The 25841-nt window shown below is 46.8% G+C and overlaps 1 protein-coding gene across 6 annotated transcripts in view; it reads right to left on the reverse strand.

The window, feature by feature from the left end:
• The window catches only part of SLC35F5 (solute carrier family 35 member F5), a 1900137-nt gene that overhangs the window by 80177 nt on the left and 1794119 nt on the right, over window positions 1-25841 (reverse strand). For all 6 annotated transcript variants that reach the window (XM_069616580.1, XM_069616583.1, XM_069616584.1 and 3 more), the window contains one exon: window positions 2996-3087. In XM_069616580.1, the coding sequence (XP_069472681.1) occupies window positions 3003-3087 (85 nt within the window). In that variant the 3' untranslated portion in view covers window positions 2996-3002. The remainder of the gene's footprint in view (window positions 1-2995; window positions 3088-25841) is intronic.

The raw sequence follows: 25841 nt of genomic DNA on the forward strand, positions 1-25841 counted from the left end.
AGGCATTATTCCCCGAACTTCATATTTTCTCTCCACACCTGAATAAGGGAGCAAGCCACAGGTTACATTCTGGCCTTATTTATTGAACTGTGTAGGATAAGCCAAATCCTTACCTGAACTTCGTCAGCTACCACGAGGAACTCTTCGCTGGGGTCAAGCTGCAAACTGCAAAGAATCGGACAAGAGTGAAAGTCAGACATGTGAACTCTTACGAACTACATACTTTTCGGAGTCAATATTGTTCTGGAACTCACCAATTCCTTCGAGCCAATGAAGCAACAGGTTATCAATGCGCCCCTGCGCTCAATGCAGGATGGAGAGCTCATCTTTTCAAACCATCAGGTGAGACTATAAGAGGGGACATCAAAGGTGATCCGTGGGAAGAACAGCGGGGGTGGGGGGGATTTATGCTCAACCCCAAGGGTGGTTAATTCCCTTTCTCCATTTACAGAAGAATATTCCTACGGGCCAAGCAAACAAAGCTAGGTGGGCCAGTCCAGTCCGTCATCTCGGCCCTACGCGTCACATTGGTGGAGACCGCAGCTGTCCAGTTCAGATCGACGCCTCTGTGGGAGCCAGGTGAGCGTAACACTGAGTCCCAACCTGGCGGCCATCTTGGTGGAGGCTGCCAGTGCTTGCTATCAGATGTCTGCGCCTGCCACCAAACCTCAGTGTCCACACCTCGCCCGTGTTGTTACACTCTCCCCTACTATCATGTGAGAATGCATGTGAGGATGTGTAATGTGTTCTCCTGAGGTTGTTTCATCGTCGGGGTTGCTGTCGACGAAGGTCAGACGGACTTAAATGATTTTACCCCCTTTCTCTTTTTAGGTTAGGATGGTACGTTTTCTTCAGACCTGGTCCGTTTTTGGGTCTGTCGTTTAGTAGCCACCACACTTCTAGAGGACTCAGCCTCAGAAGGGGTGGGGTTTACCCTCATTCAACAAACATACCAATCTCCCTTTCCTGCCTTTAAGAGTTTTTGTGTTAAAGGTATCACACATCTCAGAAACCTCTTATGTGGTTTGGGTACAGGCAGTAAATGCACTCTGTGTGTTTATCCCCTCATAGTGATTTTTAATGCCACATGTTTGGCATGCTTTGAACAAGGATTTATTTGCCTTTTCCTCCATGCCTATGAATACCCCACTTAGCTGTCAGAAGTTGTTGAAGGAAGAAAATTCTGTAGTATGTTCTCAAGTCGTTTATGAAAAGAAGCTTCTCTCAGAATGTTTCCAAGATGATTATATGAAAAGAAGTCTCTCTCAGGAGAAATGGCTTCAGAAGCCTCTTCATCGCAACGTGCGGTTAAAATCTGAAGATGGCCTCTTGGGTGGAGCTAGATACTCGACTATTGACTGGGGCACAAAACACCCAAAATAACAGTGATGGGCTACTAAAGCGAGTCTAAAAGATTTATTATATAGTATAATACTTAGGTTACTTACTATCTGGCACTACCACTTTAGAGAAAACCACTTTAGAAAAAACAACATTAAACTAAGACAGACAATAGCCTCTTAGCTCAGGCTTCTTTCAGCCAATGTTACTTAGGTCTCGGTTGAGGTTCTGGTCACAGTTCAAAACAATGTTCTCCACAGTACACCAAAGAAAGGTTTTCAGCTCTCTCTTTTGGCTCCTCTAGAAAAGTTGTATATCTTTATACAAATTAAATGTCTCAGGCAGTTTGAGGGGAGGAATGACTCTCTTAGTCCCTGACCAATGTGGTTGTTTCCTTTTCACTAGTTTTATGTCTTGGACAGACTGATTGAACCCTAGAGGTTCCCTTCTTCTCACAGGTTGACAAATGCCTCTTAATACTCTAGGGCTCTCCAGACCCCTCCAGCTTTCTGGCTTGTTTAACATTTGTGGTTGTATCTTTTGCCTCTGCCAATCTTCAGCATTCAGAATTCTAGGGCTCTCGTAAACAACCTTGTCATTTTCCCTCTACTCGCTTTGTTCCATTCACTTCCCTCCACCCTGGGCAACCATGGCGCCTTTGCTGTCATAGGGTGTGCCCAGGGTCGTGGCCATTCGCCCGACTCTTCAGATTTGCTGTTTCTTAAGGATTGGTTTCTCGTATGCAGCCCGATGCGGTCCTTGCCGTGAGACCAGAGGATTTGTTCCTCCACTGCCTGCTGGTCTTGTCGGTTCGCGGACCCCAGGCCCACCATGGCTGCAGCATTGTCATGCCACCAGATAGGATGGTCATCCTTCCATCTCGGCAGTATTGCCCTTTCCAATACTGGCCTACCAGTGTCTCTCTCTCTCGTCTCTTCGTTCCTCAATGCAACCGCTAGCTCCACTGTGTAGCGCAGCTCTGCCCGCTCCTGGGCGTTCTCTTGTCAGAGGCTTGCCTCTGTGAAAGATTCTTCTCTGCATTAAAGATTCATTGTATTCTCGCCGCCGTACTTAAAAGGGGTGTGTTGTTCTCCATCAGCTGTTGAGTTTGTGAAGATTTCAGCATTACCTTGACCCAACATCAGGGAAGTAAAGTTAGGGTGTTTTGAATGAGGATCAACTGAAACAACATCAGTCAAACGATGTCTGTCCATATAGACAGACAGGGTATTCTTTATAGGGTGTTTCGGATAGGAATGGGAGTCATTGTCCCCTAGAGGGGATTCACTCCCAATGAGGTCCCGTGTTCTCAAACCCCTAGGGAGGGTTTTGCCAAGCAGGCTCACCTCCCTAGCCTCAAAGGAGTTGGCTCTCCCCTTGGAAAAAGGGAAACATTCCCCAAATGTGTCACACTTTGCAGTGCCTCTGCACCTGATTAAAGGCTTTAAGGGTTATGATTTGGCTCTATCGGAACTCCGCTCCTATACAATTATCTTGGTTGCTGTACACCCATGCCCCCCTAACAAGCAAGATTTTAACAAAATAAACATGGCATTTTAATCAAGCAGCAACAGTTATTATACAAGAAGAAAAGGCAATTTGATAAAGTCTAACCACTGCGAAAACGTTTGCAGTCAATGAACAAAGAACATACCCGCATTTTATGGACAGCTGCTGGGCCCGTTCTCCTGAGAAACACTGTGCATAGGAATGAGACTTTCACATTGCTCACTGTCTTCTGGCGTTCTTAGAAACAAAGAAAATATCAATAGTGAGTATTTATAAAAGGAAAAATATGAATATGGAACTCATTACAGAAGAAATTGTCAAACTGGTTTAGTGTGGGCTAGACGAAAAACACACTTTCTTGCAGTGTAGGTTCTCCTTCAGGAGTATCTTTATTGAATTCAAACTATAAGCTGATCCACTGAACGCTTAACCAAAAAAGCTCTTTTTAACAATGAATCTGCAATAAAAAACGAAACCATAAGGCGTAGCATTTCCACTAATTTTTGTTGTATGAAAATATAGTGTACATAAAATACATTTAATACATGCAGTCCCTCTCCTAAATATTTAAAAGAGCACTGCCACTTTAGGACCAAGGCCTCGACGGACGCCACCCCGTCCTCAAAACCTCTACAAAAATACATGTTTACATTGATGAGAACACCTCTGTAAATGATTACCCTTTGTAAAAGGGAAGGCCATGGAATGTTTCTGATAACAATGAAGGATTTCCATGATGAATAACTAAGATTACTAGTCAGAAACATGGCCTTTTCAATCTCAAAATCTTAATTACTCATCAAACACTGAAAAAAAGAAGTCGGATGAATTTAGGATGAGAGCATGCCGGACTGCTTGAAATAAATCAGTGCACACAATTTAACACTTCATACTTGGTGATGGAATATAAAAATATTGTTTAAGGTTTGATGGACTTAATGTGGTTAAATACATTTCACAAATATTCCTGACCCACTTGTGAGTCAATCCTGGAGTCAAAGGCTGGCAAAAATGGGTTGTGATAGTGAGAAAGGGCATCGAGGGGGCATGCGCTCGAAAATGCTGAAAAGGGTGATCTCATCTTCCAATAGAAGCACATTGGGTGCCTTCCTTCCCTCGGGTGGAATGAGCTCTAAGACTTATGTACATGGAAGCAGTCCAGGCACTTGATAGCACTGTATGATACAAGATTCACCCCTCTATTATGGGGTCGAATGATTTGAGACTAGAAAACTGGTGTAAAGTGGACAGTCCAGATAGTGCAAAAGCCCCACTTCACATCAAGCGTGTGAATGCAAAGCGTGTGAATGCATTTGTGCTGCTGGAGTGGAAGGCTCTAAATGGAACGGGAGAAATTAGCCTGATAAAGACAGACATCCAAGACCAGGGTAGACAGGACAGAATATAAGAGATTCCTTAACAATGTGATACATAATCAACCTAGAGGGAGAAAACAATTTCCATGTCGTCAATGAGTAAATATAAATAGTCCTGGCGTTGACGTCCTCTGCTCTATACCCAAAGAAATATTGATAATTATATTGTATTGCTTGGGAAAATAATCATATGGTAGATTAATGTGTGGGTGGGGTGGCAAAAAAAGGATACAAAAATAAATTCCGTTGGATCCTCGAGTCGTCCGAGCAGTAGCTAATTTACTCAAAGTATGTTTTGGGTTAGATAACAACTATCTATTATAGGGCCGCAGTCTCCGACCTATGGTTAAGGTGAGTCACTTGATCTATAGGAAATGCAAAAATAATATTGCTAATAACTTTTGACTTGCAGGAAGGATTTGGCTATTTTCCAAACAAATACTTTGTTATACCCGTGTGCCGCCCCTCGGCACCCCCTCCCATTTTAGGAAAGATTCATTAAGAAATGAAAAGGTTATTAAGAATGCAACAAAAAAACGCTGTGTTCAGCCTACTCCCATTCATTTCCCCAGAGAATTTTTTTTTGTGTCAAATCTGAAGCCCAAAAACTGCTGGACGCAATTGGACCAAATGAGAAACAACTTGGGCATGAAGCGTTTACTCTATTTCCGGGAAAGATCTGGGGTAAATCAGTCCAGGAGTTTTAGAAATATTTGACGGGAAACAGGGTGTCCCCTTCTCCAAATAAATTGCAGCAGGGAGGCATAGATGCTTTTCAGAAATGAAAAAGCAGCAATTTTGTGCCAACATCCATTGCTAGTAACCTTTGGACTTGCTGGATGGATTTGAATGACATGTTTGGCATTTGTCTCTCCATGTTCAGCGTGTCTGCTTGCACCCATACCAGCCCTATTCAGCTTGTCCCACCCCACACACCAACTCTGCAGCTTGCCTCAGCCCTCAAACTTATGCAGAATGTCCAACTTCCAGCAAAGCCTGATGATGCTCTCACGTGCATACAACAGACCCACATATCCACCCAAACCCATCCAGTTACAAAATGGCATCCATCTAAACAATCACACTCCTTGATCCATCCAACTAACTATCTTACAAAACAGATTTATTGGCTTTGCAAATGCTTGTTTGTCTGCCGGGATGTACTTGGCAGGTGCTCCTGGAATCCCCCGACTATTCAGATCTTCTAAATAAGATTATGACAATGAAAGCACACTAGACTCTTAATGGAGTAGTAAATTCACTGCAAAGAACAAATTACCGTTCGATAATGTTTCTTCTGATGGATTAGCCCTTCATCCCAAAGATTCCACATTGTGGAAAGGATACTCCAGCATTAGCTTCCATTTGAAATCTTTCAGCCCTGAGTGGGCACCATGCGGATACTCTTAACTCTGATGTGCGTCCATGATGCCAGATATGTCATCAAGATTAATTATTTATAGGGCTGTGACACGTCATGTCCCAAGTTCTACCTTTTTCCCTAGCACTGGGCAGACAGGGGTCACAGAACAGCAAGAAATGTGCAAGGTATTCAGCGGGAGGATTGTGTGGCCAGTGTGCAGAACTCCCCATCTTAAAATGTGACCTGCTGGGGGCGTGGCTAGGAGCCAGCGCGGACGGCATGGCTTCCTGAGAGCTCCGACGTGGCCCAATGCTCCGTAACGATATACGCCGGGCTGCGGCCCTGTTAAACGCTGAGGTGTAGGGGGCCGGGGAGGGTCCTGCAACTATCGTGCCAGGAGATTCCTGAATTCATGCTGTGGTAGCGGATTTTTCCACGGGTTCAGTCCGGAGGAACCCCAACGACATCCAAAATGGCTGCCGTGCGAGGCGATCGCAGAGAAGCGCCGACACAATGAAGAGTGTCGGAGCTCGGTTATCCCACCACGCCTCGCCGGCAATGACCATCGCTGAGGAGAAGCCCCTCAGCCCACGAGAGTAGCGGCCTCCTGCGGCGCAAGGGCACCGAAGACGCGGGCAATGCTGAGCCACGCAGCGGGAGGCCGCCCGGAACTTGCCCGGCATCCAGCGGGGAGCGCGCGCGCCTCGAACTGCGGTGGCGCGGTGGAGAGGCAGCGAGGTGGGAGGCCGCTCCAAGCCCTGCGCCCGGCAGGGGGAGGCTAACAGCCAGCCAGGGAGGACGGGAGGCACAGCAGAAGCGGGGCACGGGCTCCGGCAGGGACGCCTGAGGCAGCGAGGCACTCGCGGCCCACTCCCGCATGGCGGAGGAAGAGCAGCCACTATGGTGGTTCGTCCCGGCCCGGCGTCCTGAGCCGTGCCCCTGCCTCCCCTCTCCCAAACAACATCCAGCAGCCAGCGCCAGTTTCTCCCCCTGCGGTGAGGGGGCCCGAGCAGAACAGAGGTCACAGCCCAGAAGCACGGAGTCAGGGAGGGGTGTCAGAGCCGGGAGGAATTGCGGTGAGCACCAGACATCGCAGCCGCCCGGAAACAGGCAAACAGGCAAGGTGAGGAGCTGAGTGGGGAAGGCGACCGGCCCAGCCAAGATCTACCCAAGCACCCCGAGCCCCAGTCAGCCCTGATATCATCCCTGGGGGGGCCCAGCATGGGACTGGGAGGTGTGGCAGGGGAAGGAGCCTCCCGGCCGGGGTGAAGACCCGAGGCGGGCCAGCAATAAGACATTGGGGGCCAAAGGAAGCCAATCCATCCATCGGAGGACCCAGGATCCTACAGAGCAGCAGGGGCTTATAGTCTGGACCCAGGCCACCACGACACAGTAATCATCATGTCTAAAAGCGTGAAGGCCACTAAGCAAGGGGATATCTCTGCCCTCTTGGCCAGTGCCGCCATGGATAAGGCCAGAAAGATTGTCCCTCCTACGGAGCCACCCGACAATGGTGAGCCCGCACTGGTGGTGCCAGGGGCCAATCCATCGCTGGCAGCCACCAAGGCCGACGTCCAGGACCTGTTATCAGCTCTAACCAGGGAAATCCAAAAGGGGACCGCAGAGGTTACCAAGAAAATCAATGCCCTGGACAAGAGGATGGGTGAGGTGGAACAGCTAACTGCCGGGCTGGAATCGGAAGCCTGCAAGCAAAAATTTGAAAGCGAGCGGGACAGAGGTAGACTCTCCGCCCTTGAAGCCAGATGCAATGTTCTTGAAGCCAAACAAGAGAATTTAGAAAATCGCTTGCGGAGGAACAACATTCGCATCAGAGGGGTCCCCACCTCGATCGCAGACGCAGACTTGAAAGCCTACGTGACGGAACTCTTCTGCTTCATCATCACCCTCCCTGATAACTCGCCTCTGGAGCTGGATCGGGTGCCCAGGACAAGTCCTAGGTCAGCATCTAAATTTCCCCCAGATGTGCTGGCTAGAATACATTTCTTACAAGTAAAGGAAGAAATAATGCGTGAAGCGAGGCAGCTGCAGCAGATCACCTTCCGGGGTGCGACCCTGTCTCTATATCAGGACCTGGCGATTTTGACCCTACAGAAACGGAAATTGCTGCGACCGCTAACAGAATGGCTGCGCGAGAAGAAAACTCCATATCAGTGGGGTTTCCCCACTGCAGTGAAATTCAAGTGGGAAGGGTCCCAAAGGCAAATCCATAAGATGAAAGAAACGGAAAAGCTTATGGGACATAAAAGGGGAGAGGAGGAATCCGAAACCGAAGAGTCTGCTGATTCCCACTCAATGGTCGACAGCGGAGGGGATTGGACGAAAACTAACAAAGCAGAGACCCAGAGTCCCCCCGAAGAAGGGTAGCGACTGGGGCTAAGGGTTCACCGCGAAAGGACTGAGTATTTCCCGTCCTCAAGCGGCAGGCTCGCTGCACCCTGCAGAGCGAGAGAGGCGGGGCAAAAAACAGGAAATATAAGCTCACTCAGGTGAAGGATGGAAGAGCACGACCGGTAACCCCAGCACTTCACAACTCAAAGGCCCAGTTGGCCAGTAAAGGGTGCATTGGCGTTACTAGTTCCCCAGTGGCGGTAGGATGGTGTTTCACCTACCAGTTCTTCGTTGGGAGGGGGCATAAAGGGGGACTTTATTGGGACAAACTCGACACAGGGGACATCACTTGCAGCAAGCGGCAAGCTTCGTATCAACACAACCAGGTGCAGCATTCAGCAGAGAACGGGTTCGGGGCACTCACAGTTCCGAGGGTGCAACTCCGCAGAGCAGTATAGAGCTCAATGTATAGCTCAAAAGCCACGGGGAACAGCAGACTATGGCTGAGCTGAGTGAAATACGAATCCTATCTTGGAATGTGCAAGGCATGAACTCACCAAGGAAACGCCGCTCGGTGGAACATCGGCTGGAGCAACTAGAGGGAGACATTGTGCTATTACAGGAAACCCACTTATTGCAGGGGGACGAACGCCGCATTAGATTCAAGCGGTTTAAAACAGCCTACTTCTCTACTGCAGGGGTGAAAAAAAGAGGGGTAGCCATATTGCTAAGCGACAAAGTCCCACTCTCGCAAATCACAGTGCAGAGAGATCCAGATGGTCGCTTCCTCCTGCTCAAGGGCTGGTATGAAGAACTTCCCATCACCATTGTGACAGTTTATAGCCCCAACACGGCTCAAAACAAGTTCATCAAATACCTCATCCCAATTATTTTAGCATTCCGTGAAGGCCACCTGTTTATCAGAGGGGATTTTAACGCGACGCCTAATCCACAAGTGGATAAAACTCTTCCCCCCACGGCGGCGGACATTACGCATGCACTCTCATTAGCTGAACTGTTCAGGGAGACTGAAACGGTGGACGCTTGGAGGCTGTTTAATGGGGATTCCAGAGACTACACGCATTTCTCCAATGTCCACAAAGGCTACTCGAGAATAGACCATATGTTGCTGACCGGAACGTTATTCCCATGTCTAAATAAGGTAGAAATACACACAGGTAGGATTTCGGACCGTGCTCCAGTCTCCATGAACTTAGCGATATCAGGCCAAAGAATTCCTACCCGGCGGGACAGGAAACTTAATGATTCCCTGCTGCTGGATGAAGCCATCAGGTCTGAACTAGAAGACATAATGACTATTTTAAAGAGATCACTACTGAAATAGCCCCCATCAATATAATTTGGGATGCGATGAAGGCTGTGGTCAGGGGAGCCTTGATAGGCGCAGGAGCGGAACGAAGAAGAGTATCGAGTATAGCCATGGCCAAGCTGGAAAAAGAAGTGTCGCAAGGGGAAGCGGAACTGAAAGCACGTTACACTAGGAAGCCTGAAAGGTCCCTGCGCAAGGTGAAACTAGCGCTAGAAATTGTGGGATGTATTTACCCATGCATCCGAGCCATACCTCAAAACTGTGCAGTACTGACATGGAAAACATCATGATGGCCAGAGCTTCCCAGAAAATGCACAGGGAAATGCATGAAGAATAGGCTGCCACTCATTTTTGCCGATGTTATGGGCACAGAAGGAAACTGCCTAAAACCACCATTGGACTACCCGCACAGTAGTCTGAAACCATTGGGAATGGCAATGCTGATTGCCAAATGCAACCTAGAATTGTGGGGAATTCATTCTTAAATCCCAAAAATGGGTGCAGTACCAGTACTCACCACTATCCAAAAGCCGGCGTTTTAAAACCACCCTGTGTTCCTCTGAAGGCAAGCCAAAGTGTCTATTTTAAACATTGCAACATGTGCAAAATATTCACTGAACACCAGCAGACATTTGGCAGAATGAGGTTTTGTGTGCTTACAAAATCTGGGAAATGAAGAGCCCAAAACAATGCTTATAACAAAACTGCTATGGAGTCAGCAGTTTAAGTTGCACTGGATTTAAAGACACTAAAATCGAAAATGTTTAGATTAAATGAGTGACCTATGTTTGGTGTCACATGCCTTTGCAATTGTTTAAATGTTATAGTTTAAACTTAGAATCAGCATTCTAGCTGCATGTGTAAAATTGCAAGTTAATTTAAAAAGCAACAAAAAAAACATGACAGTTAGCTGAAAGTCTGGCTTAAGGAACTGAATTCTGCCTGGCAACTACCCCCATCAGGAGTGAAACTTGAGTCACAGCTGTGTTCCCAGGCCTAGCTGCCCTTTTGCTGCTCACACTAAGGATATGCCATCTATCTGATAATTGAATTACCTGTGCTCTGCAGGAAAGTGAACAAAGCCCTGTCCTGGCTCAGGCAAAGGTTTTATTGGCAGGAGTCGTAAATGGTCGTCAAAAGTGGCTTCCTCCTGAGGAAAGGGGAGGAGCACTGCCTGTGAGAGCAAGCTGGCTTGGCAGAACTGGATAAACCAGTATTTCTACCTTGTGCTGAGAGGAAACCACACCCCTTTGGAGCCAGAACATAACTTTAAAAAGATGGATAACTCATAGAGCGGACATGTGAAAATTTTATAAATGATACCATAATTCTTGTGATTTTTCTGCCCACAGTTTAAGAGGTTTTTAGAACCGGTGGTATGTTCAGGGGGGTGTCAGCGGAAAAGTGGATATAACTCTAAATGTATGCATGTTAAAAATCTGAAACTTCATCAGTTAATGTCCATACTCCCTGCGCACATGTATGTAAAGTTGGGTCAATGTCAGAAAGTGAAAAATCAGTTAAAAAGTCAATTATGTGCCATTTCTGAATGCAAGCTCTTAGAAACAGCAGATTTGGACAGAGACATGGCTAAATTCAGCCACACCATGTATATGTAATTTCAAGCAACTGTGTAACTGTGAAATATGTCTTTTATTATCAAATATAGAATGTGTGCAATCTGACAAGAGGAGTGTCCTATCTGCAAGCCATAAAATGACATCCCTCTGACTCACAGTTCATTCCCCAATCAAATGATAAATGGAAGTTTGACCAATTAGAAGCTGAGAGAGAGGTAGGGTCAGTGATGCTAGAACACACCCACATTCTAAACACATAAAAGCAGACAGACAGGACAGATAGGGACCTTCAATTCCATCTGCCGCTGGAAGCTCTGCCGGAAAAATCCATACTTACCTCCATCAACCTCCAGAAAGCCAAACTAGAGACTTCAATCTATCCAGAACTAAGAGACCAGACCAGAGAGAAAGCAGTGCTGTACCCAGAGAGACCCAGACCAGCAGAGAGAGCTGACCCAGATCACTGTGAAGTGCAGAGGCCAGACCAGACCAGAGTCCAGTTTAAAACCCTGACCAGGTCCGTGACGAGGCCCATTTAATTCAAGAATATAGTGTGAGTACCCAGCAGAACTGTGTAGAACCAATCTCTTAGTTTAAATTCATCTAATTCAATCTATTTAACCTAAGTAGAACTGCCTGATAGATCCAAATCTGTCACCTGTCATTCTAGCTGCAAAATTTGTCACTTGTCATTTTGAGCTTTTAAAATTTGCAAAACCAAAAACGACCTCTATTAAATCGGTCATAACTCTGTAACCGTTTGGGCTAGAGACTTGCAGTAACTTTTATCTGAAAGCTTAGAATCGTGGCTTTCCTATGAACCTAGAAACACATTCCTACCCCTTATAGTTCTACCGCAATCGCGGAACACGCATTCGCGAATTTTACCGCGATTTGCAAATTTCTTCACATGTAAAAACTGCTGCTGCTTGCCTTCCATTTGCCAGAAATTCGTTTAACCTGCTAACTATCCCTGCATCATTGCTAGTGTGAGCCTGGACTAATATTAACTAGATACCACTCACCCTGAACCTCTGAAAGGGAATTAAAAGCATTTCCAGCATATTTCTCATCCATTGCTAGCACATATCAAAGCATTTTGCCTGTGTTTTCAAAACTCCTATCTGTTTTCTGTAGTGTAAGCTTGCTGGGGTGAACTGATTTACATTGATTGCATTTCTGAGAACTGTGTGTTTTCCTTCCATTTCCTTGCCTTGCATCAAGGGGGGGAGGGGATTGCCAGAGAAAAGTGATTACATTGTTTGGTTGAAATCATATTGAGTATTTTCTGTACTGCATTCATTGAATATTGCATCCACCTGAGCTTACATAAAGCATCCTCTACCACATTATACTTTTGTTCCTATTTACCAGTGTGCTACCTTATCCATTTCATGTCAACTCATTAGTGATTATAAGAAGTGTGCTAGTGCCAGATTCTCCGTTGTTGATCTTTATCATATCAGATTAAGTGTGCTATTCAATTATTAATTTATTATAAAGTGTGATATATATATATTTTAAATTATCAAATAAACCTTTTAAACTTGCAAAACAGAACTACTTCTTGGCTCAGTGGGGTCAGGGGGATTCCAAGAGAGGGGTGTTATATAGGGGTAGTCATCCAGAACGCATGAACTGGACATAAAGATATATCAATAAGGGTTTTCATTCAGTATTCTAGACTAGGCGTTAACTTAGCTGTAGTGCTGAATTGAATCCTCTTACAAATTGGGGGCTCGAGTCGGACGTTTGGGTTAGAATACCACTTGTGCAGCTTAATACAGTGTGCTAACTGACGGGATACATACATCCAGTCGGATCACCACGCTGCATTACGCTGTAAAGCATTCCTCAAAAGGGACACTCCAAGAAAAGTTCTGTTCTGCAAAAATAAAATACTAACTTCTGTAAGTCAGGACAGAGACCAATCTCTAGAATGACGACCTTAGTAGACATGAAAATAGCCAGAGAGCACCTCTTGCATAAGCTATTTGTGAGAGGTGAATGGACCGAACAGGGCCAGGATGCGTGGTTGCAGGCCATCACACAACAGGTCACTGAAACAGGGTCAGATATATATAGAGATCAGGGTCCCTTACATGTGGCCCTGAGTGAGCTATATATGGCTCCTAAAGCCAAAGAGGAACACAATAAGATTGCCAGGATAGCAGCATACCTGTACCTATATATGGGAGACATGCAGGATAGATGTGCTGAAAGCCAAAATCTGGCAAATAGGCAACAGATGGTGTTAGAGAAGGCCCAATCTGACCTGGTCTCTTCTGAGCAGAGGCTGCAGAGGAGCCAGGAGTCAGAAGATGATAGTAGGCAGCACATCATTAAAATAAAGAAGGATTTGGATGTGCTGCAACAGGAAAAGGTAGAACAGGATATAGATTTCTGGCCCTGCAGAAGGAGCACCAAGACAGTTTGGACTCCTTACTGCAGAGCCAGAAAAAGCTGGAGCAACAATTAGACTTTAACAGGGCATGCACGGAGCAGGTAGCCACCCTGCAAAGTCATCTAGATAGAGTGAAGGTAGAGAGCAACAAGCTGATCTTGAAAGACCTGGATACCCAGGCAGAGTTTGATGAAGAACGCCAGAAAGCTGGTGCCTTTCAAAGGCAGAGGGACGACCTGGCGGCACAAATGCAGGCTCTTAGTCAGGAAAGAGACGCCTTAGGCCAGGAAGTCTGCCATTTAAAAAGGAAAATGGAAGAAAATCACCTGGCCCACCAGGGACTGGGTGACCTCCAAAAAGAACACCAGAACTTGTTAGAGCACACCAGGAGGGTGGAGGATGCTCTAGCAAGAAAGGAGCAGGCCAATAGGGACACAGCTCAGGAGGTAACCCTCCTACAGCAAAGACTGGCCCAGTTCTCCAGGACCAACCAGGAAGCACAGAGGGAAAATGAGGCTCTCTGCCAGCACAATGAGAGGCTCCAGCAACAGGTAGCGATGCAGGAGAAACTGATAGAGTCGAGTAAGGCCTTAACAGAGGAACTGAAGGCACAAATGCAGGCTCTTGCATTGCAACAGGGAGCAGGGGCGGATAGAGATGAGGTTCGCTGGGAAATGGAAACTCCGGAGCATAACCTCAGGAGCCCTAGTACCAGAGGCCCTCATACCTCTCAGTCCCTGGATTCTGCCACCCCCATGTCCCCTGGTGCACATGAGCACAGGGCCACAGGGATGGCAGATTACTATCCAGCTAAAAGTATGGGGCTCATAGGCCAGTACCACTCAGGAATGGAGGGGTGGGCATCCGGGTATGGGCACCCAAGTACAGTACAGTTCAGTGGGGAACCCCAGGAGAGTAGGCCCATTAAGGGCATCCTGAAAACCTCTGCCCAGTTAGGTCAGTGGAGGGGGTACCCATCAAATCCTGGCAGCAAGGAGGAATCTGAAGACTCCTCTGAACTGCGCAGGACACAGGAGACCAGGTCCCCACATTCTGCCAGCCATTCCCAGGCTCGCAGAATCCGGGAAAACCTGGAAGATCAGACGGGAACCTCTGGGAGCAGTGCCTCTGAGTCCGAGGATGAATGGACAAGGGTTACCCGAACCAAAAAGGCAAATAAGGCAAAAAGGGCCTTGCTTAAGGACCCCTTAAAGCAGATTAAGGCGATCAGGAGCGTCATCACGCCTTACCATAAGAACGCTAAGTATTCTGTTTGGGAGCACTTAGAGTTGTTTGAACAAATGATGGAGACTTTCCATTTGAAGGACAGCCAAAGCTGTATTCAATATGTAAAGTGGACATTCTCCCCGGAATACTCCAGTTTCTTTGCGGGGCTGGAGGATCAAAATCATTTAAGATGGTCCACATATAAGGCGGCCATCCTGAAACATTTTTCTGTTCACAGAAATCCTCAAGAGGCTCGCAAGGCAGCCTACAATTTGCAATGTGGGGAGGATCAGGCCCCACAAGAATTTGTGCAGGAGTTAAAGCGTGCTTTTGCACAGACCACAAGAAGGGTGCGCACAGATAGTAAAGAGTTCATAAATACGTTTTTCCATGCCTTGCCCAAATACATCATGACCCAGCTCGTGAGGGATTTTCATGAGAAAAGATCCTTAGATTGGGTCATTGAACAGGCTACCCGGATCTATGAGGTGCAGAAACCGATAGATAGCAAAAGTAATGCCCAGAAAAACCCCAAAGCCAACACCACCCCTGCTGCTGCCAAGGTGGCAGAGGTAAAGGTCACCCCCGTTTTAGATTTGGAGATGGGGGGGCCTAAAAACCTACCTGCACCTAATAATGCTAGGCCCAGAAGGTCCTCGGGCCAGTCACAGACAGGGAGCCAGGGAGGCAGCCCCACAAATGGGGTCCCTCGCTCTCCTGATTATGTAAGTCCCCGTTACAAGGGAAATCGACCCATCCTGGGTTATGTGTGGACTCCTCCAGCCCAAGGGGGGGGATCCAGCCAAGCACCTAACCCAGGGAACTTCCCTCCAAACTTCCCACAGGAGGGCAGAAATTTACCAAACCCTGGGCAGAACTTTTTCCCCAGATATCCTCCCGACTTTCAGCCCCAAAACCATCCATCCTTCTTTCCCCAATTCCCTGAGCCCAGACCACTGAATCCGGGAGAGGGGAGGCCAAGGGTGGAGGGGTACCCAAATCTTCCCAACCAGGGGTACTGCCAAAGAAGGGACAGCTACCCTTCCCGGGATCAGCCCAGGGGAGAAAACAGGGCCCCGTATCAGCCTGAGCGGGTTTCCCAGTTAGAGCGCCAGGTTCAAAACATGGCGCGGGATCTGGGTCACATACTGAGGGCTCAGCAGAACCCTCAGATGGGCGTGCCGGCGCAGAACGCACCCAACTCTGGACCTGGTGCTCCAGAACAATGACGGGGGCAGCACCCCGATAACTCACCGGTTCCCAGGGAGGAGGCACAAAGGGAAGGGGGGTGTAAAGCCTTGGAGGAAGCTTCCTTCCTCACTTGTAAACAGCCCCTGGAAACCCAGGAACCGGAAACAAAATCTCTTGCCCCTGAAAGTCTGCCTCCTAAGGAGCAGAGGGGGGGTAGGAGAAACAAAAGACCCAAACAGACTCAGTTTGAGGAGGAGGTACAGATCTTCCAATTTGAGGGAGAGGGATCCTCAGAGGATCCTGGGAAAAGGATCTTCTCCTTCAGAGAGGGGGGAACTCCCCCCAAAGAAAAATGGGTCCCTAGGGATGCAAATCCAGACTGGGGAGATGTGGAGACTGAGCTACCGCCGCCCACCATCTCATCCCAGAACCAACAGCAAGAAAATCCCCTGGTTCAAACCCATCCTGGGGACTGCCTCCAAAAAGGGGGGGCAGCCCAGAACCGGAACCAGGGGAACCCACAATGGCTCTGATCTCCAGTTGCCAACTTTCTCTTTCAGATTCCCAAGACTCTCCACAGAATTCTGCCCAAATCTCTTCGCTATCGATGTCCAAAACCAGAAAGTTAGCCCACCAGTTGTCCAAAAATGTGCATTATCTGTGCCCCCTTGAGGAGAAGGAGGGAAGATATTATGCCCCGGTACAAGTACAGGGGCAGGGTACAATCTCGGCACTGGTGGACACGGGATCTCAAGCTACCCTTCTGTCCAGAAGGGCCTTTGACGAACTGAATGCAGGAAGGGGAGAGAATTACCAAATTCCTCTCACCTCTCTTCCTGGACAACTGCAGAACTTTGACGGGAAGGAAATTCCCGTTGAGGGGACTGCAGACTTGGACATTAAAATTGGGCGACACAAATTGAAACACCGGGTCATAGTTGTGACCCCCGAGGGCACCCCTTGTTTACTAGGGAATGACCTCCTGAGAAGGTTGTCACCCCTAATAGATTGTGTAAACAAGGTCCTCTGGACCCAGACTAGCCGACCAATAAAATTAAAACAGAGTGTCAACCATGTTAGTTTAAACGGCACCTGCCACATGGTTGAACAAAAATCTGACCAAGTAGAATTCCACTTCCAGAACAACCAAATTCCAGACGTGATAGTAATAGCAGTAGGACAACAGACTGGTGATGGGGGGTCCTATCTATTTCTGAATATCAAACTGCCTTCCAGTCTAAAGTGGTACTCCACGCTGGAAGGAAACACTCTGAGATTCTATACTAATCCACAATCAGAAACTCCCACTCCAATAGTCCAGAAAGATGTGAAATCAGCTCAGAGCCTGGCTGATATTCAGCAAATTGGAGAGCAGTTGTTCATCCCTGTTCAGTTAAATGATGGGAAGGACTCTGTTCTCGCTCGAGTGTGTGTGAACAACGGTAAGAGCTTCATCAGCGAAGCCATGTTTCGCCAACTCCCAAAATATCCAGCCATTCCCACCTTCAAACTGATAGACAAATGGGAAATGGACCTGGAAGCACCCAATTCAAAACATCTCCTGCCAAGCAGGTGTATGCTCAAAATCTCCATTGGCAACAAGAGCATAGTCCATAATTGTTGGGTCGTGCGAGACGTCACTGCCGCCTTTTACTTAGGCAGTGACATTCTCAATCGCTTTGCCATTAGTTTGGACCTAATAAACTTCAAAGCTTGGTCCCGATTAGCGGATAATCCCATGGGCTTTGATGATCCAGAAAAAGCATTTAGGTCAGCTCAATTGCTACCTTATGCAGTTGAAATTCAGGTTAAAGAGGAAGTCACCATCCCAGAAAGGACCCGACAATTCTCCCTGGAAGTGAAAGTTAAAAGGGGACAAGAGTTGAAAAACCCTGATGCTTACATACATCTAAATGCTTCTCTCCAACAGCAAGGGTTGGGGGTAAACCCAACTCCATTAGTCAACATAGAACATGACACCATTCTAATAGAGGTGGATAACAGCGACTTAAAGAGTATTACTCTAGCCGCAGGCACCATTATTGGAATGGCGGTTGATGACCGACATTTCTCCATGGATCTTGGAAATGAACTGTTAGGGCCAATCCCCAAGGACTGCTTTGACAGTGACAGTGATGACAACACAACACCAGACAGGATTTTTACCCGGCATGGGGGGAACTTTCTGGTGTACACTTCCTGCCCCTATGGTAAGGAAGATGTGACTTGTGACTTCAGGAGGGATGAGGTGATTTTCCAGGTCCATGAGGGCTGCCTTTCCCACCTGAAGCCTCCAGTCCAAATCAGCACTCTGACCAGGGACTTCTCCACCCAGCTGGAGGAGGCCGCTGAAATAGCCAAACCAGAAGTCTTTCCAGGCTTTAGGCAGATGGTGGAAGAGAGAGTCAACCTAGCTGATGCCTGTGTGACTCTGGAACAAAAGCAAAAGTTGAAACAAGTTTTCTTGGATTTCCAAGATCTCTTTGCGGTAGACTCATATGACTGTGGTCGCACTGACATCCACACAACAACAATCCCCACGGACCCTGGCATGACTCCTGTGTTTGTGAAGCAATATCGCTTGCCTCTCTCATCAATGGAGTCCCTTACTGAAATAATTAAGAACCTTGAGTCCCGGGGAATAATCCGTCCAGTCCACAGCACCTTCAATAATCCGGTGCTGGGAATATTGAAGCCAAACGGCCAGTGGAGACTCTGTGCCGACCTCAGGGAGCTCAACAAACGGGTCCATACTTCCCGATGGCCTCTGCCCTACATTGACCAAGGGCTGGCCCAGATCCAGGGGTCACAGGTATTCACTGCAATAGACCTGACCAATGGATACTGGACTGTGCCTGTCAGTAGGGAGGACCAATACAAGCTGGCTTTTACCTTTGGGGGCCAGCAGTACACCTGGACCCGGACTCCCTTCGGATACCTCAACTCCGGCAATGAATTCAACATTTTTCTACATAAGGCCATGCCCGACCTGGGTGCGAGGGGTAATCTGGCTTATGTAGATGATGTCCTCATCAAAAGTTCATCTGTGGAGGAACACATAGCGGAGATCCGTTATGTTCTGACACAGTTGAGGGCCGCCGGAGCAAAACTTTCCTTTCAGAAAGCACAGTGGTGTAGAACCCGTGTTAATTTCTTGGGGCATGAGATTACTCCTCAGGGTCTCTGTCCCCAGGAAAAGAAAGTGGAAGCACTTCAGAAACTGAAAGACCCCACAACTCTGCGAGAACTAAGGAGCCTCCTTGGACTGACCAATTACAGCAGAAAGTTCATTGAGGGCTACGCAGAGATCACCAGACCCCTGATTCATCTCCTGAAGGGGGGGGTCAAGTGGGAATGGGGTCCAGAACAAGCCGAGGCGGTAAAACAACTCAAGAGAAGCCTCTCACAAGCGCCTTGCCTAGCTTACCCTGTCAGAAACAAGGAGTTCTTCCTGGAGACGGGGTTCTCTAATACGTGCTTGACGGCAGTATTATACCAAAAGCATGACCAGGTCAATAAAGTAATCTCCTATGCGAGCAAAACTTTATCCTCTGTGGAGGAAAAATTCAACGATTGTGAGAAGGCACTCCTGGCAACGGTGTGGGCATTGAAGAATTACCGCCCGTTTATCCAGGGGGAACACATCATAGTGGAGACTCCACACCAGCCTCTGCAATATCTCCAAAGTGACAGAATCCGGGCCGGAAATGTGAGTAATTCCCGAATTACTTCCTGGATTCTGTCAATGCAAGGCTTTCCTGTGGAGGTCAGATATGGCCAAAACAAGAAGAGTCCCCTCGCGCAAGGTCTGGCTGACTTGCATGATTGTGCCAGAGAAAACTGTCTCGAGGACGAAAGTCTAAAAATAAAGGACAACATGGAGGCATACCTTAATTCCCCCCACAAAGTCTTTGAAGAAGACAAGTGTGAGGGAATGCCCACTGTGTATGTGGATGGATGCTCTTACCATGTTGACAACGACGGGGAGAAAGAACTAGTGGCCGGCGTAGGGAATGCATGGGTGAATGAGTCCCCAGAACCCTCCGCTGGATACAAAATCGGTCCCCGAAGTAGTCAGGTGGCAGAATTGATGGCTGTGCATCATGCCATCCTCACTGCTGTCCAGCATCAACTCCACGAACTGGTCATAATCACAGATTCGGATTATGTACGGAATGGGTTCGTGGAGCACCTGGTTAATTGGAAAACCAGAGGCATGTTATGTGCTAACAACAAACCCTTGAAACATGGGAAGTTGATCCAAAACATTGATGATCTGGTCACATCGAATGGGATGACCATCTACTGGAAAAAGATCAAGGGTCATTCCAAAGTAGAGGGACCAGACAAAACTGGAAATGACTTAGCTGATCAGCTGGCCAAAACCGGGGCCATCCAAGGGGATCTAATTGAGATTGAGTCCCTGTTGGGGGAAATCCAGGTCACTGCTATCACTAGGTCCCAGACAAATGCTCACAACGACCTTTCAATTGCACAATGGAGTAAGGAGACCCCTGATGATGATTTGATTACTGCTCAGAAGGGGGATCCAATTATTGGTAAATTTTACCAGCACCTTGAGGACCCTGAGAACTTTCCCCTGACGGATACCGATTACATTGGGAAAGAGGACCTAAGAGTGTTGATGAAATGTCCAAAAATGTTCCGGATTCAAGACGGTTTGCTGGTAAGGAAATCCAAAGCTGGCCACGATCAGTGGGTGGTTCCTACCTCATTCCGAAGCCTGATGTTAAGTCACGCCCATGATGCGGCCACCGCCGGTCATAGGGGGTTTCACACAACATTGGAAATCTTAAAAGAGGTTGCATACTGGCCACACATGGGGCAGGACCTCGACCAATACTTGAAGGGGTGTCTTGTGTGTGCACAATTTCAGCCATCATCCCTCACGCACCGTGCGCCTCTCCAAAAGAGGGGGAGGACACTGCCATGGTCAGATTTACAAATCGACTTTGTAGGCCCTGTGATTCGCTCGGCTAGGGGGAATAAGTACATGTTGACTGTGACATGCTTGTTTACCAAGTGGGTGGAATGTCTCCCAGCCCCAAATTGCAAGGCAGAAACTGCAGCTGCCTTGATGATTAACCACATCTTTTCCCGTTTTGGTCTACCTCAAAGGATTGAGTCAGACAGAGGTAGCCACTTCACCAGTGAAGTAATGACAAAGATGTGGGAGATACTGGGGGTCAAAAGGAAGTTGCATATTGCTTATCGGCCAGCTTCTTCTGGGGCAGTAGAGAGATATAACCGGACAATTGTGAGCATATTAAAGAAGTTTGTGGCAGATTCTGGGCCAAGTTGGGATATCCGATTACCTCTGGTCCTAATGGCCATCAGATCTACCCCTTCATCTGCAACCAAAATGTCACCATTTGAGTTGATGACTGGGCGCAAGATGGTGCTTGCTCAGCATTTGCTCTACAGGACCCAAGAGCAGACACTGATAAATGCCTCCACTACTCATGAGTATGTGGAGAATTTAAGGAAACACCTCCAACATGCTTTTGCTTATGCTCAGCGGAATCTAGAAAGATCGGCTGATAGCATGAAGACCCATTATGACCTGAAAACTTCCAGGAAGGAATATCAGGTGGGAGACCGGGTCTATCTATACAACTTCCAAAGGAACCAGGCCAAGCAGCGCAAATTTTTGCCTACATGGAAGGGACCATTTGAGATCATCGACAAGATCTCCCCTGTGGCCTACAAAATCCACATCCCCAAAGGTCCTTTGGCAGCGGGGGAAGACAAGTGGGTCCACATAAACCAGTTGAAATGTTGCCATCCCAGGCACACTCTGTAACAACTGGAGGAATCCTCTGGAATCCTAGCGGGTACTGTCTCAGACTAATTCTGTTCCAATCATAAAACATACCACATCTAGTCTCTAAAATAGTGTGATTTGCATGAAACTGTCTCTTAGTTATACTGTTTTTTTTTTCAAAATAAGAATGTAATGTTTCGTGATGATGAAATGCATATGCTGCCCCACTATCTCAACGGTGGTGGAAAAACGTCTATGAATAGGTATTGCCGCTCTTCCTTTGTCGTCCTAGGAGAAAGAAAACCTTGAGACGGGCCAAGGACGACGATCCGGAGACCGGGAGCTGAGACGCAACGGGCTTGGGGTACCGCCCAATATTCCCATCAGGACCGGCGAGGAGAACCGATCGATCCGACCGGATGGAGGAAAAGATGCTGAACTGTGCCATCTATTGGAAGAAGATGAGATAACATCCCAGATCTTGCGAGTCCCATCAGTGAAACCGAATGGCCATCGCAAGAGGGGGGCTTGTGGGATGTATTTACCCATGCATCCGAGCCATACCTCAAAACTGTGCAGTACTGACATGGAAAACATCATGATGGCCAGAGCTTCCCAGAAAATGCACAGGGAAATGCATGAAGAATAGGCTGCCACTCATTTTTGCCGATGTTATGGGCACAGAAGGAAACTGCCTAAAACCACCATTGGACTACCCGCACAGTAGTCTGAAACCATTGGGAATGGCAATGCTGATTGCCAAATGCAACCTAGAATTGTGGGGAATTCATTCTTAAATCCCAAAAATGGGTGCAGTACCAGTACTCACCACTATCCAAAAGCCGGCGTTTTAAAACCACCCTGTGTTCCTCTGAAGGCAAGCCAAAGTGTCTATTTTAAACATTGCAACATGTGCAAAATATTCACTGAACACCAGCAGACATTTGGCAGAATGAGGTTTTGTGTGCTTACAAAATCTGGGAAATGAAGAGCCCAAAACAATGCTTATAACAAAACTGCTATGGAGTCAGCAGTTTAAGTTGCACTGGATTTAAAGACACTAAAATCGAAAATGTTTAGATTAAATGAGTGACCTATGTTTGGTGTCACATGCCTTTGCAATTGTTTAAATGTTATAGTTTAAACTTAGAATCAGCATTCTAGCTGCATGTGTAAAATTGCAAGTTAATTTAAAAAGCAACAAAAAAAACATGACAGTTAGCTGAAAGTCTGGCTTAAGGAACTGAATTCTGCCTGGCAACTACCCCCATCAGGAGTGAAACTTGAGTCACAGCTGTGTTCCCAGGCCTAGCTGCCCTTTTGCTGCTCACACTAAGGATATGCCATCTATCTGATAATTGAATTACCTGTGCTCTGCAGGAAAGTGAACAAAGCCCTGTCCTGGCTCAGGCAAAGGTTTTATTGGCAGGAGTCGTAAATGGTCGTAAAAAGTGGCTTCCTCCTGAGGAAAGGGGAGGAGCACTGCCTGTGAGAGCAAGCTGGCTTGGCAGAACTGGATAAACCAGTATTTCTACCTTGTGCTGAGAGGAAACCACACCCCTTTGGAGCCAGAACATAACTTTAAAAAGATGGATAACTCATAGAGCGGACATGTGAAAATTTTATAAATGATACCATAATTCTTGTGATTTTTCTGCCCACAGTTTAAGAGGTTTTTAGAACCGGTGGTATGTTCAGGGGGGTGTCAGCGGAAAAGTGGATATAACTCTAAATGTATGCATGTTAAAAATCTGAAACTTCATCAGTTAATGTCCATACTCCCTGCGCACATGTATGTAAAGTTGGGTCAATGTCAGAAAGTGAAAAATCAGTTAAAAAGTCAATTATGTGCCATTTCTGAATGCAAGCTCTTAGAAACAGCAGATTTGGACAGAGACATGGCTAAATTCAGCCACACCATGTATATGTAATTTCAAGCAACTGTGTAACTGTGAAATATGTCTTTTATTATCAAATATAGAATGTGTGCAATCTGACAGAGGAGTGTCCTACCTGCAAGCCATAAAATGACATCCCTCTGACTCACAGTTCATTCCCCAATCAAATGATAAATGGAAGTTTGACCAATTAGAAGCTGAGAGAGAGGTAGGGTCAGTGATGCTAGAACACACCCACATTCTAAACACATAAAAGCAGACAGACAGGACAGATAGGGACCTTCAATTCCATCTGCCGCTGGAAGCTCTGCCGGAAAAATCCATACTTACCTCCATCAACCTCCAGAAAGCCAAACTAGAGACTTCAATCTATCCAGAACTAAGAGACCAGACCAGAGAGAAAGCAGTGCTGTACCCAGAGAGACCCAGACCAGCAGAGAGAGCTGACCCAGATCACTGTGAAGTGCAGAGGCCAGACCAGACCAGACCAGAGTCCAGTTTAAAACCCTGACCAGGTCCGTGACGAGGCCCATTTAATTCAAGAATATAGTGTGAGTACCCAGCAGAACTGTGTAGAACCAATCTCTTAGTTTAAATTCATCTAATTCAATCTATTTAACCCAAGTAGAACTGCCTGATAGATCCAAATCTGTCACCTGTCATTCTAGCTGCAAAATTTGTCACTTGTCATTTTGAGCTTTTAAAATTTGCAAAACCAAAAACGACCTCTATTAAATCGGTCATAACTCTGTAACCGTTTGGGCTAGAGACTTGCAGTAACTTTTATCTGAAAGCTTAGAATCGTGGCTTTCCTATGAACCTAGAACCGCATTCCTACCCCTTATAGTTTTACCGCAATCGCGGAACACGCATTCGCGAATTTTACCGCGATTTGCAAATTTCTTCACATGTAAAAACTGCTGCTGCTTGCCTTCCATTTGCCAGAAATTCGTTTAACCTGCTAACTATCCCTGCATCATTGCTAGTGTGAGCCTGGACTAATATTAACTAGATACCACTCACCCTGAACCTCTGAAAGGGAATTAAAAGCATTTCCAGCATATTTCTCATCCATTGCTAGCACATATCAAAGCATTTTGCCTGTGTTTTCAAAACTCCTATCTGTTTTCTGTAGTGTAAGCTTGCTGGGGTGAACTGATTTACATTGATTGCATTTCTGAGAACTGTGTGTTTTCCTTCCATTTCCTTGCCTTGCATCAAGGGGGGAGGGGATTGCCAGAGAAAAGTGATTACATTGTTTGGTTGAAATCATATTGAGTATTTTCTGTACTGCATTCATTGAATATTGCATCCACCTGAGCTTACATAAAGCATCCTCTACCACATTATACTTTTGTTCCTATTTACCAGTGTGCTACCTTATCCATTTCATGTCAACTCATTAGTGATTATAAGAAGTGTGCTAGTGCCAGATTCTCCGTTGTTGATCTTTATCATATCAGATTAAGTGTGCTATTCAATTATTAATTTATTATAAAGTGTGATATATATATATTTTAAATTATCAAATAAACCTTTTAAACTTGCAAAACAGAACTACTTCTTGGCTCAGTGGGGTCAGGGGGATTCCAAGAGAGGGGTGTTATATAGGGGTAGTCATCCAGAACGCATGAACTGGACATAAAGATATATCAATAAGGGTTTTCATTCAGTATTCTAGACTAGGCGTTAACTTAGCTGTAGTGCTGAATTGAATCCTCTTACAAAATGCATTCTGCGGATTGCACGGCTAAGTCTCTGGCATACACGAAACAGTTCTATTATAGCAAGGGAAACAAAGCAAATAAAGTCTTGGTGCAAAAACTGCGGAAAATGCATAGGCGAAACAACATCGCACAGATACAGGGAGAGGATGGGAAGCTACACCGCTCCGACACAGGGAAAATCAAGGAACTGACAAAGTACCATCAAGTCCATTATGTCCGGGGTTCCCACGGACCTAGACAAGTTGCCAGAATTGCTGAAGGCCATCCCCCCTAAAAACACACCCCTGTTGGAAGGTCTGGAAGAGCCCATTGAGATCGAGGAAATCATAGAAGCGATAAAATCCCTTAAATCTACAGCCCCTGGGCCTGATGGCCTTACGGCAATCATTTACAAAAAATTCGCCAGAATACTAGCTCCCCAAATGGTTAGCCTGTTCAACTCTTTTCTGACCACGGGCTCGGTCACAGATTCTATGGCTGAGTTGACCACGATTTTACTACACAAAACAGGGAAGGATCCCGAATCTCCCGACTCTTATCGCCCAATATCTCTTTTGAACAATGACAGCAAAATATTCACTAAAGTTTTGGCTAAACGACTGGGGGCGGTCCTGCCGGCTCTAATTGATCGAGACCAGACGGGGTCCATTCCGGGTAGAAGCAGACATGACAACATTAGAAGAACAATAAATGTAATTGAAAGCGCCCGGAAAAGGGGGGTTGGGATGGCCGTTATCTCACTGGACGCCCACAAGGCTTTT

This window comes from Ambystoma mexicanum, chromosome 9 (assembly GCF_040938575.1).
Source record: "Ambystoma mexicanum isolate Mex_15411 chromosome 9, UKY_AmexF1_1, whole genome shotgun sequence".
NCBI lineage: Eukaryota > Metazoa > Chordata > Amphibia > Caudata > Ambystomatidae > Ambystoma > Ambystoma mexicanum.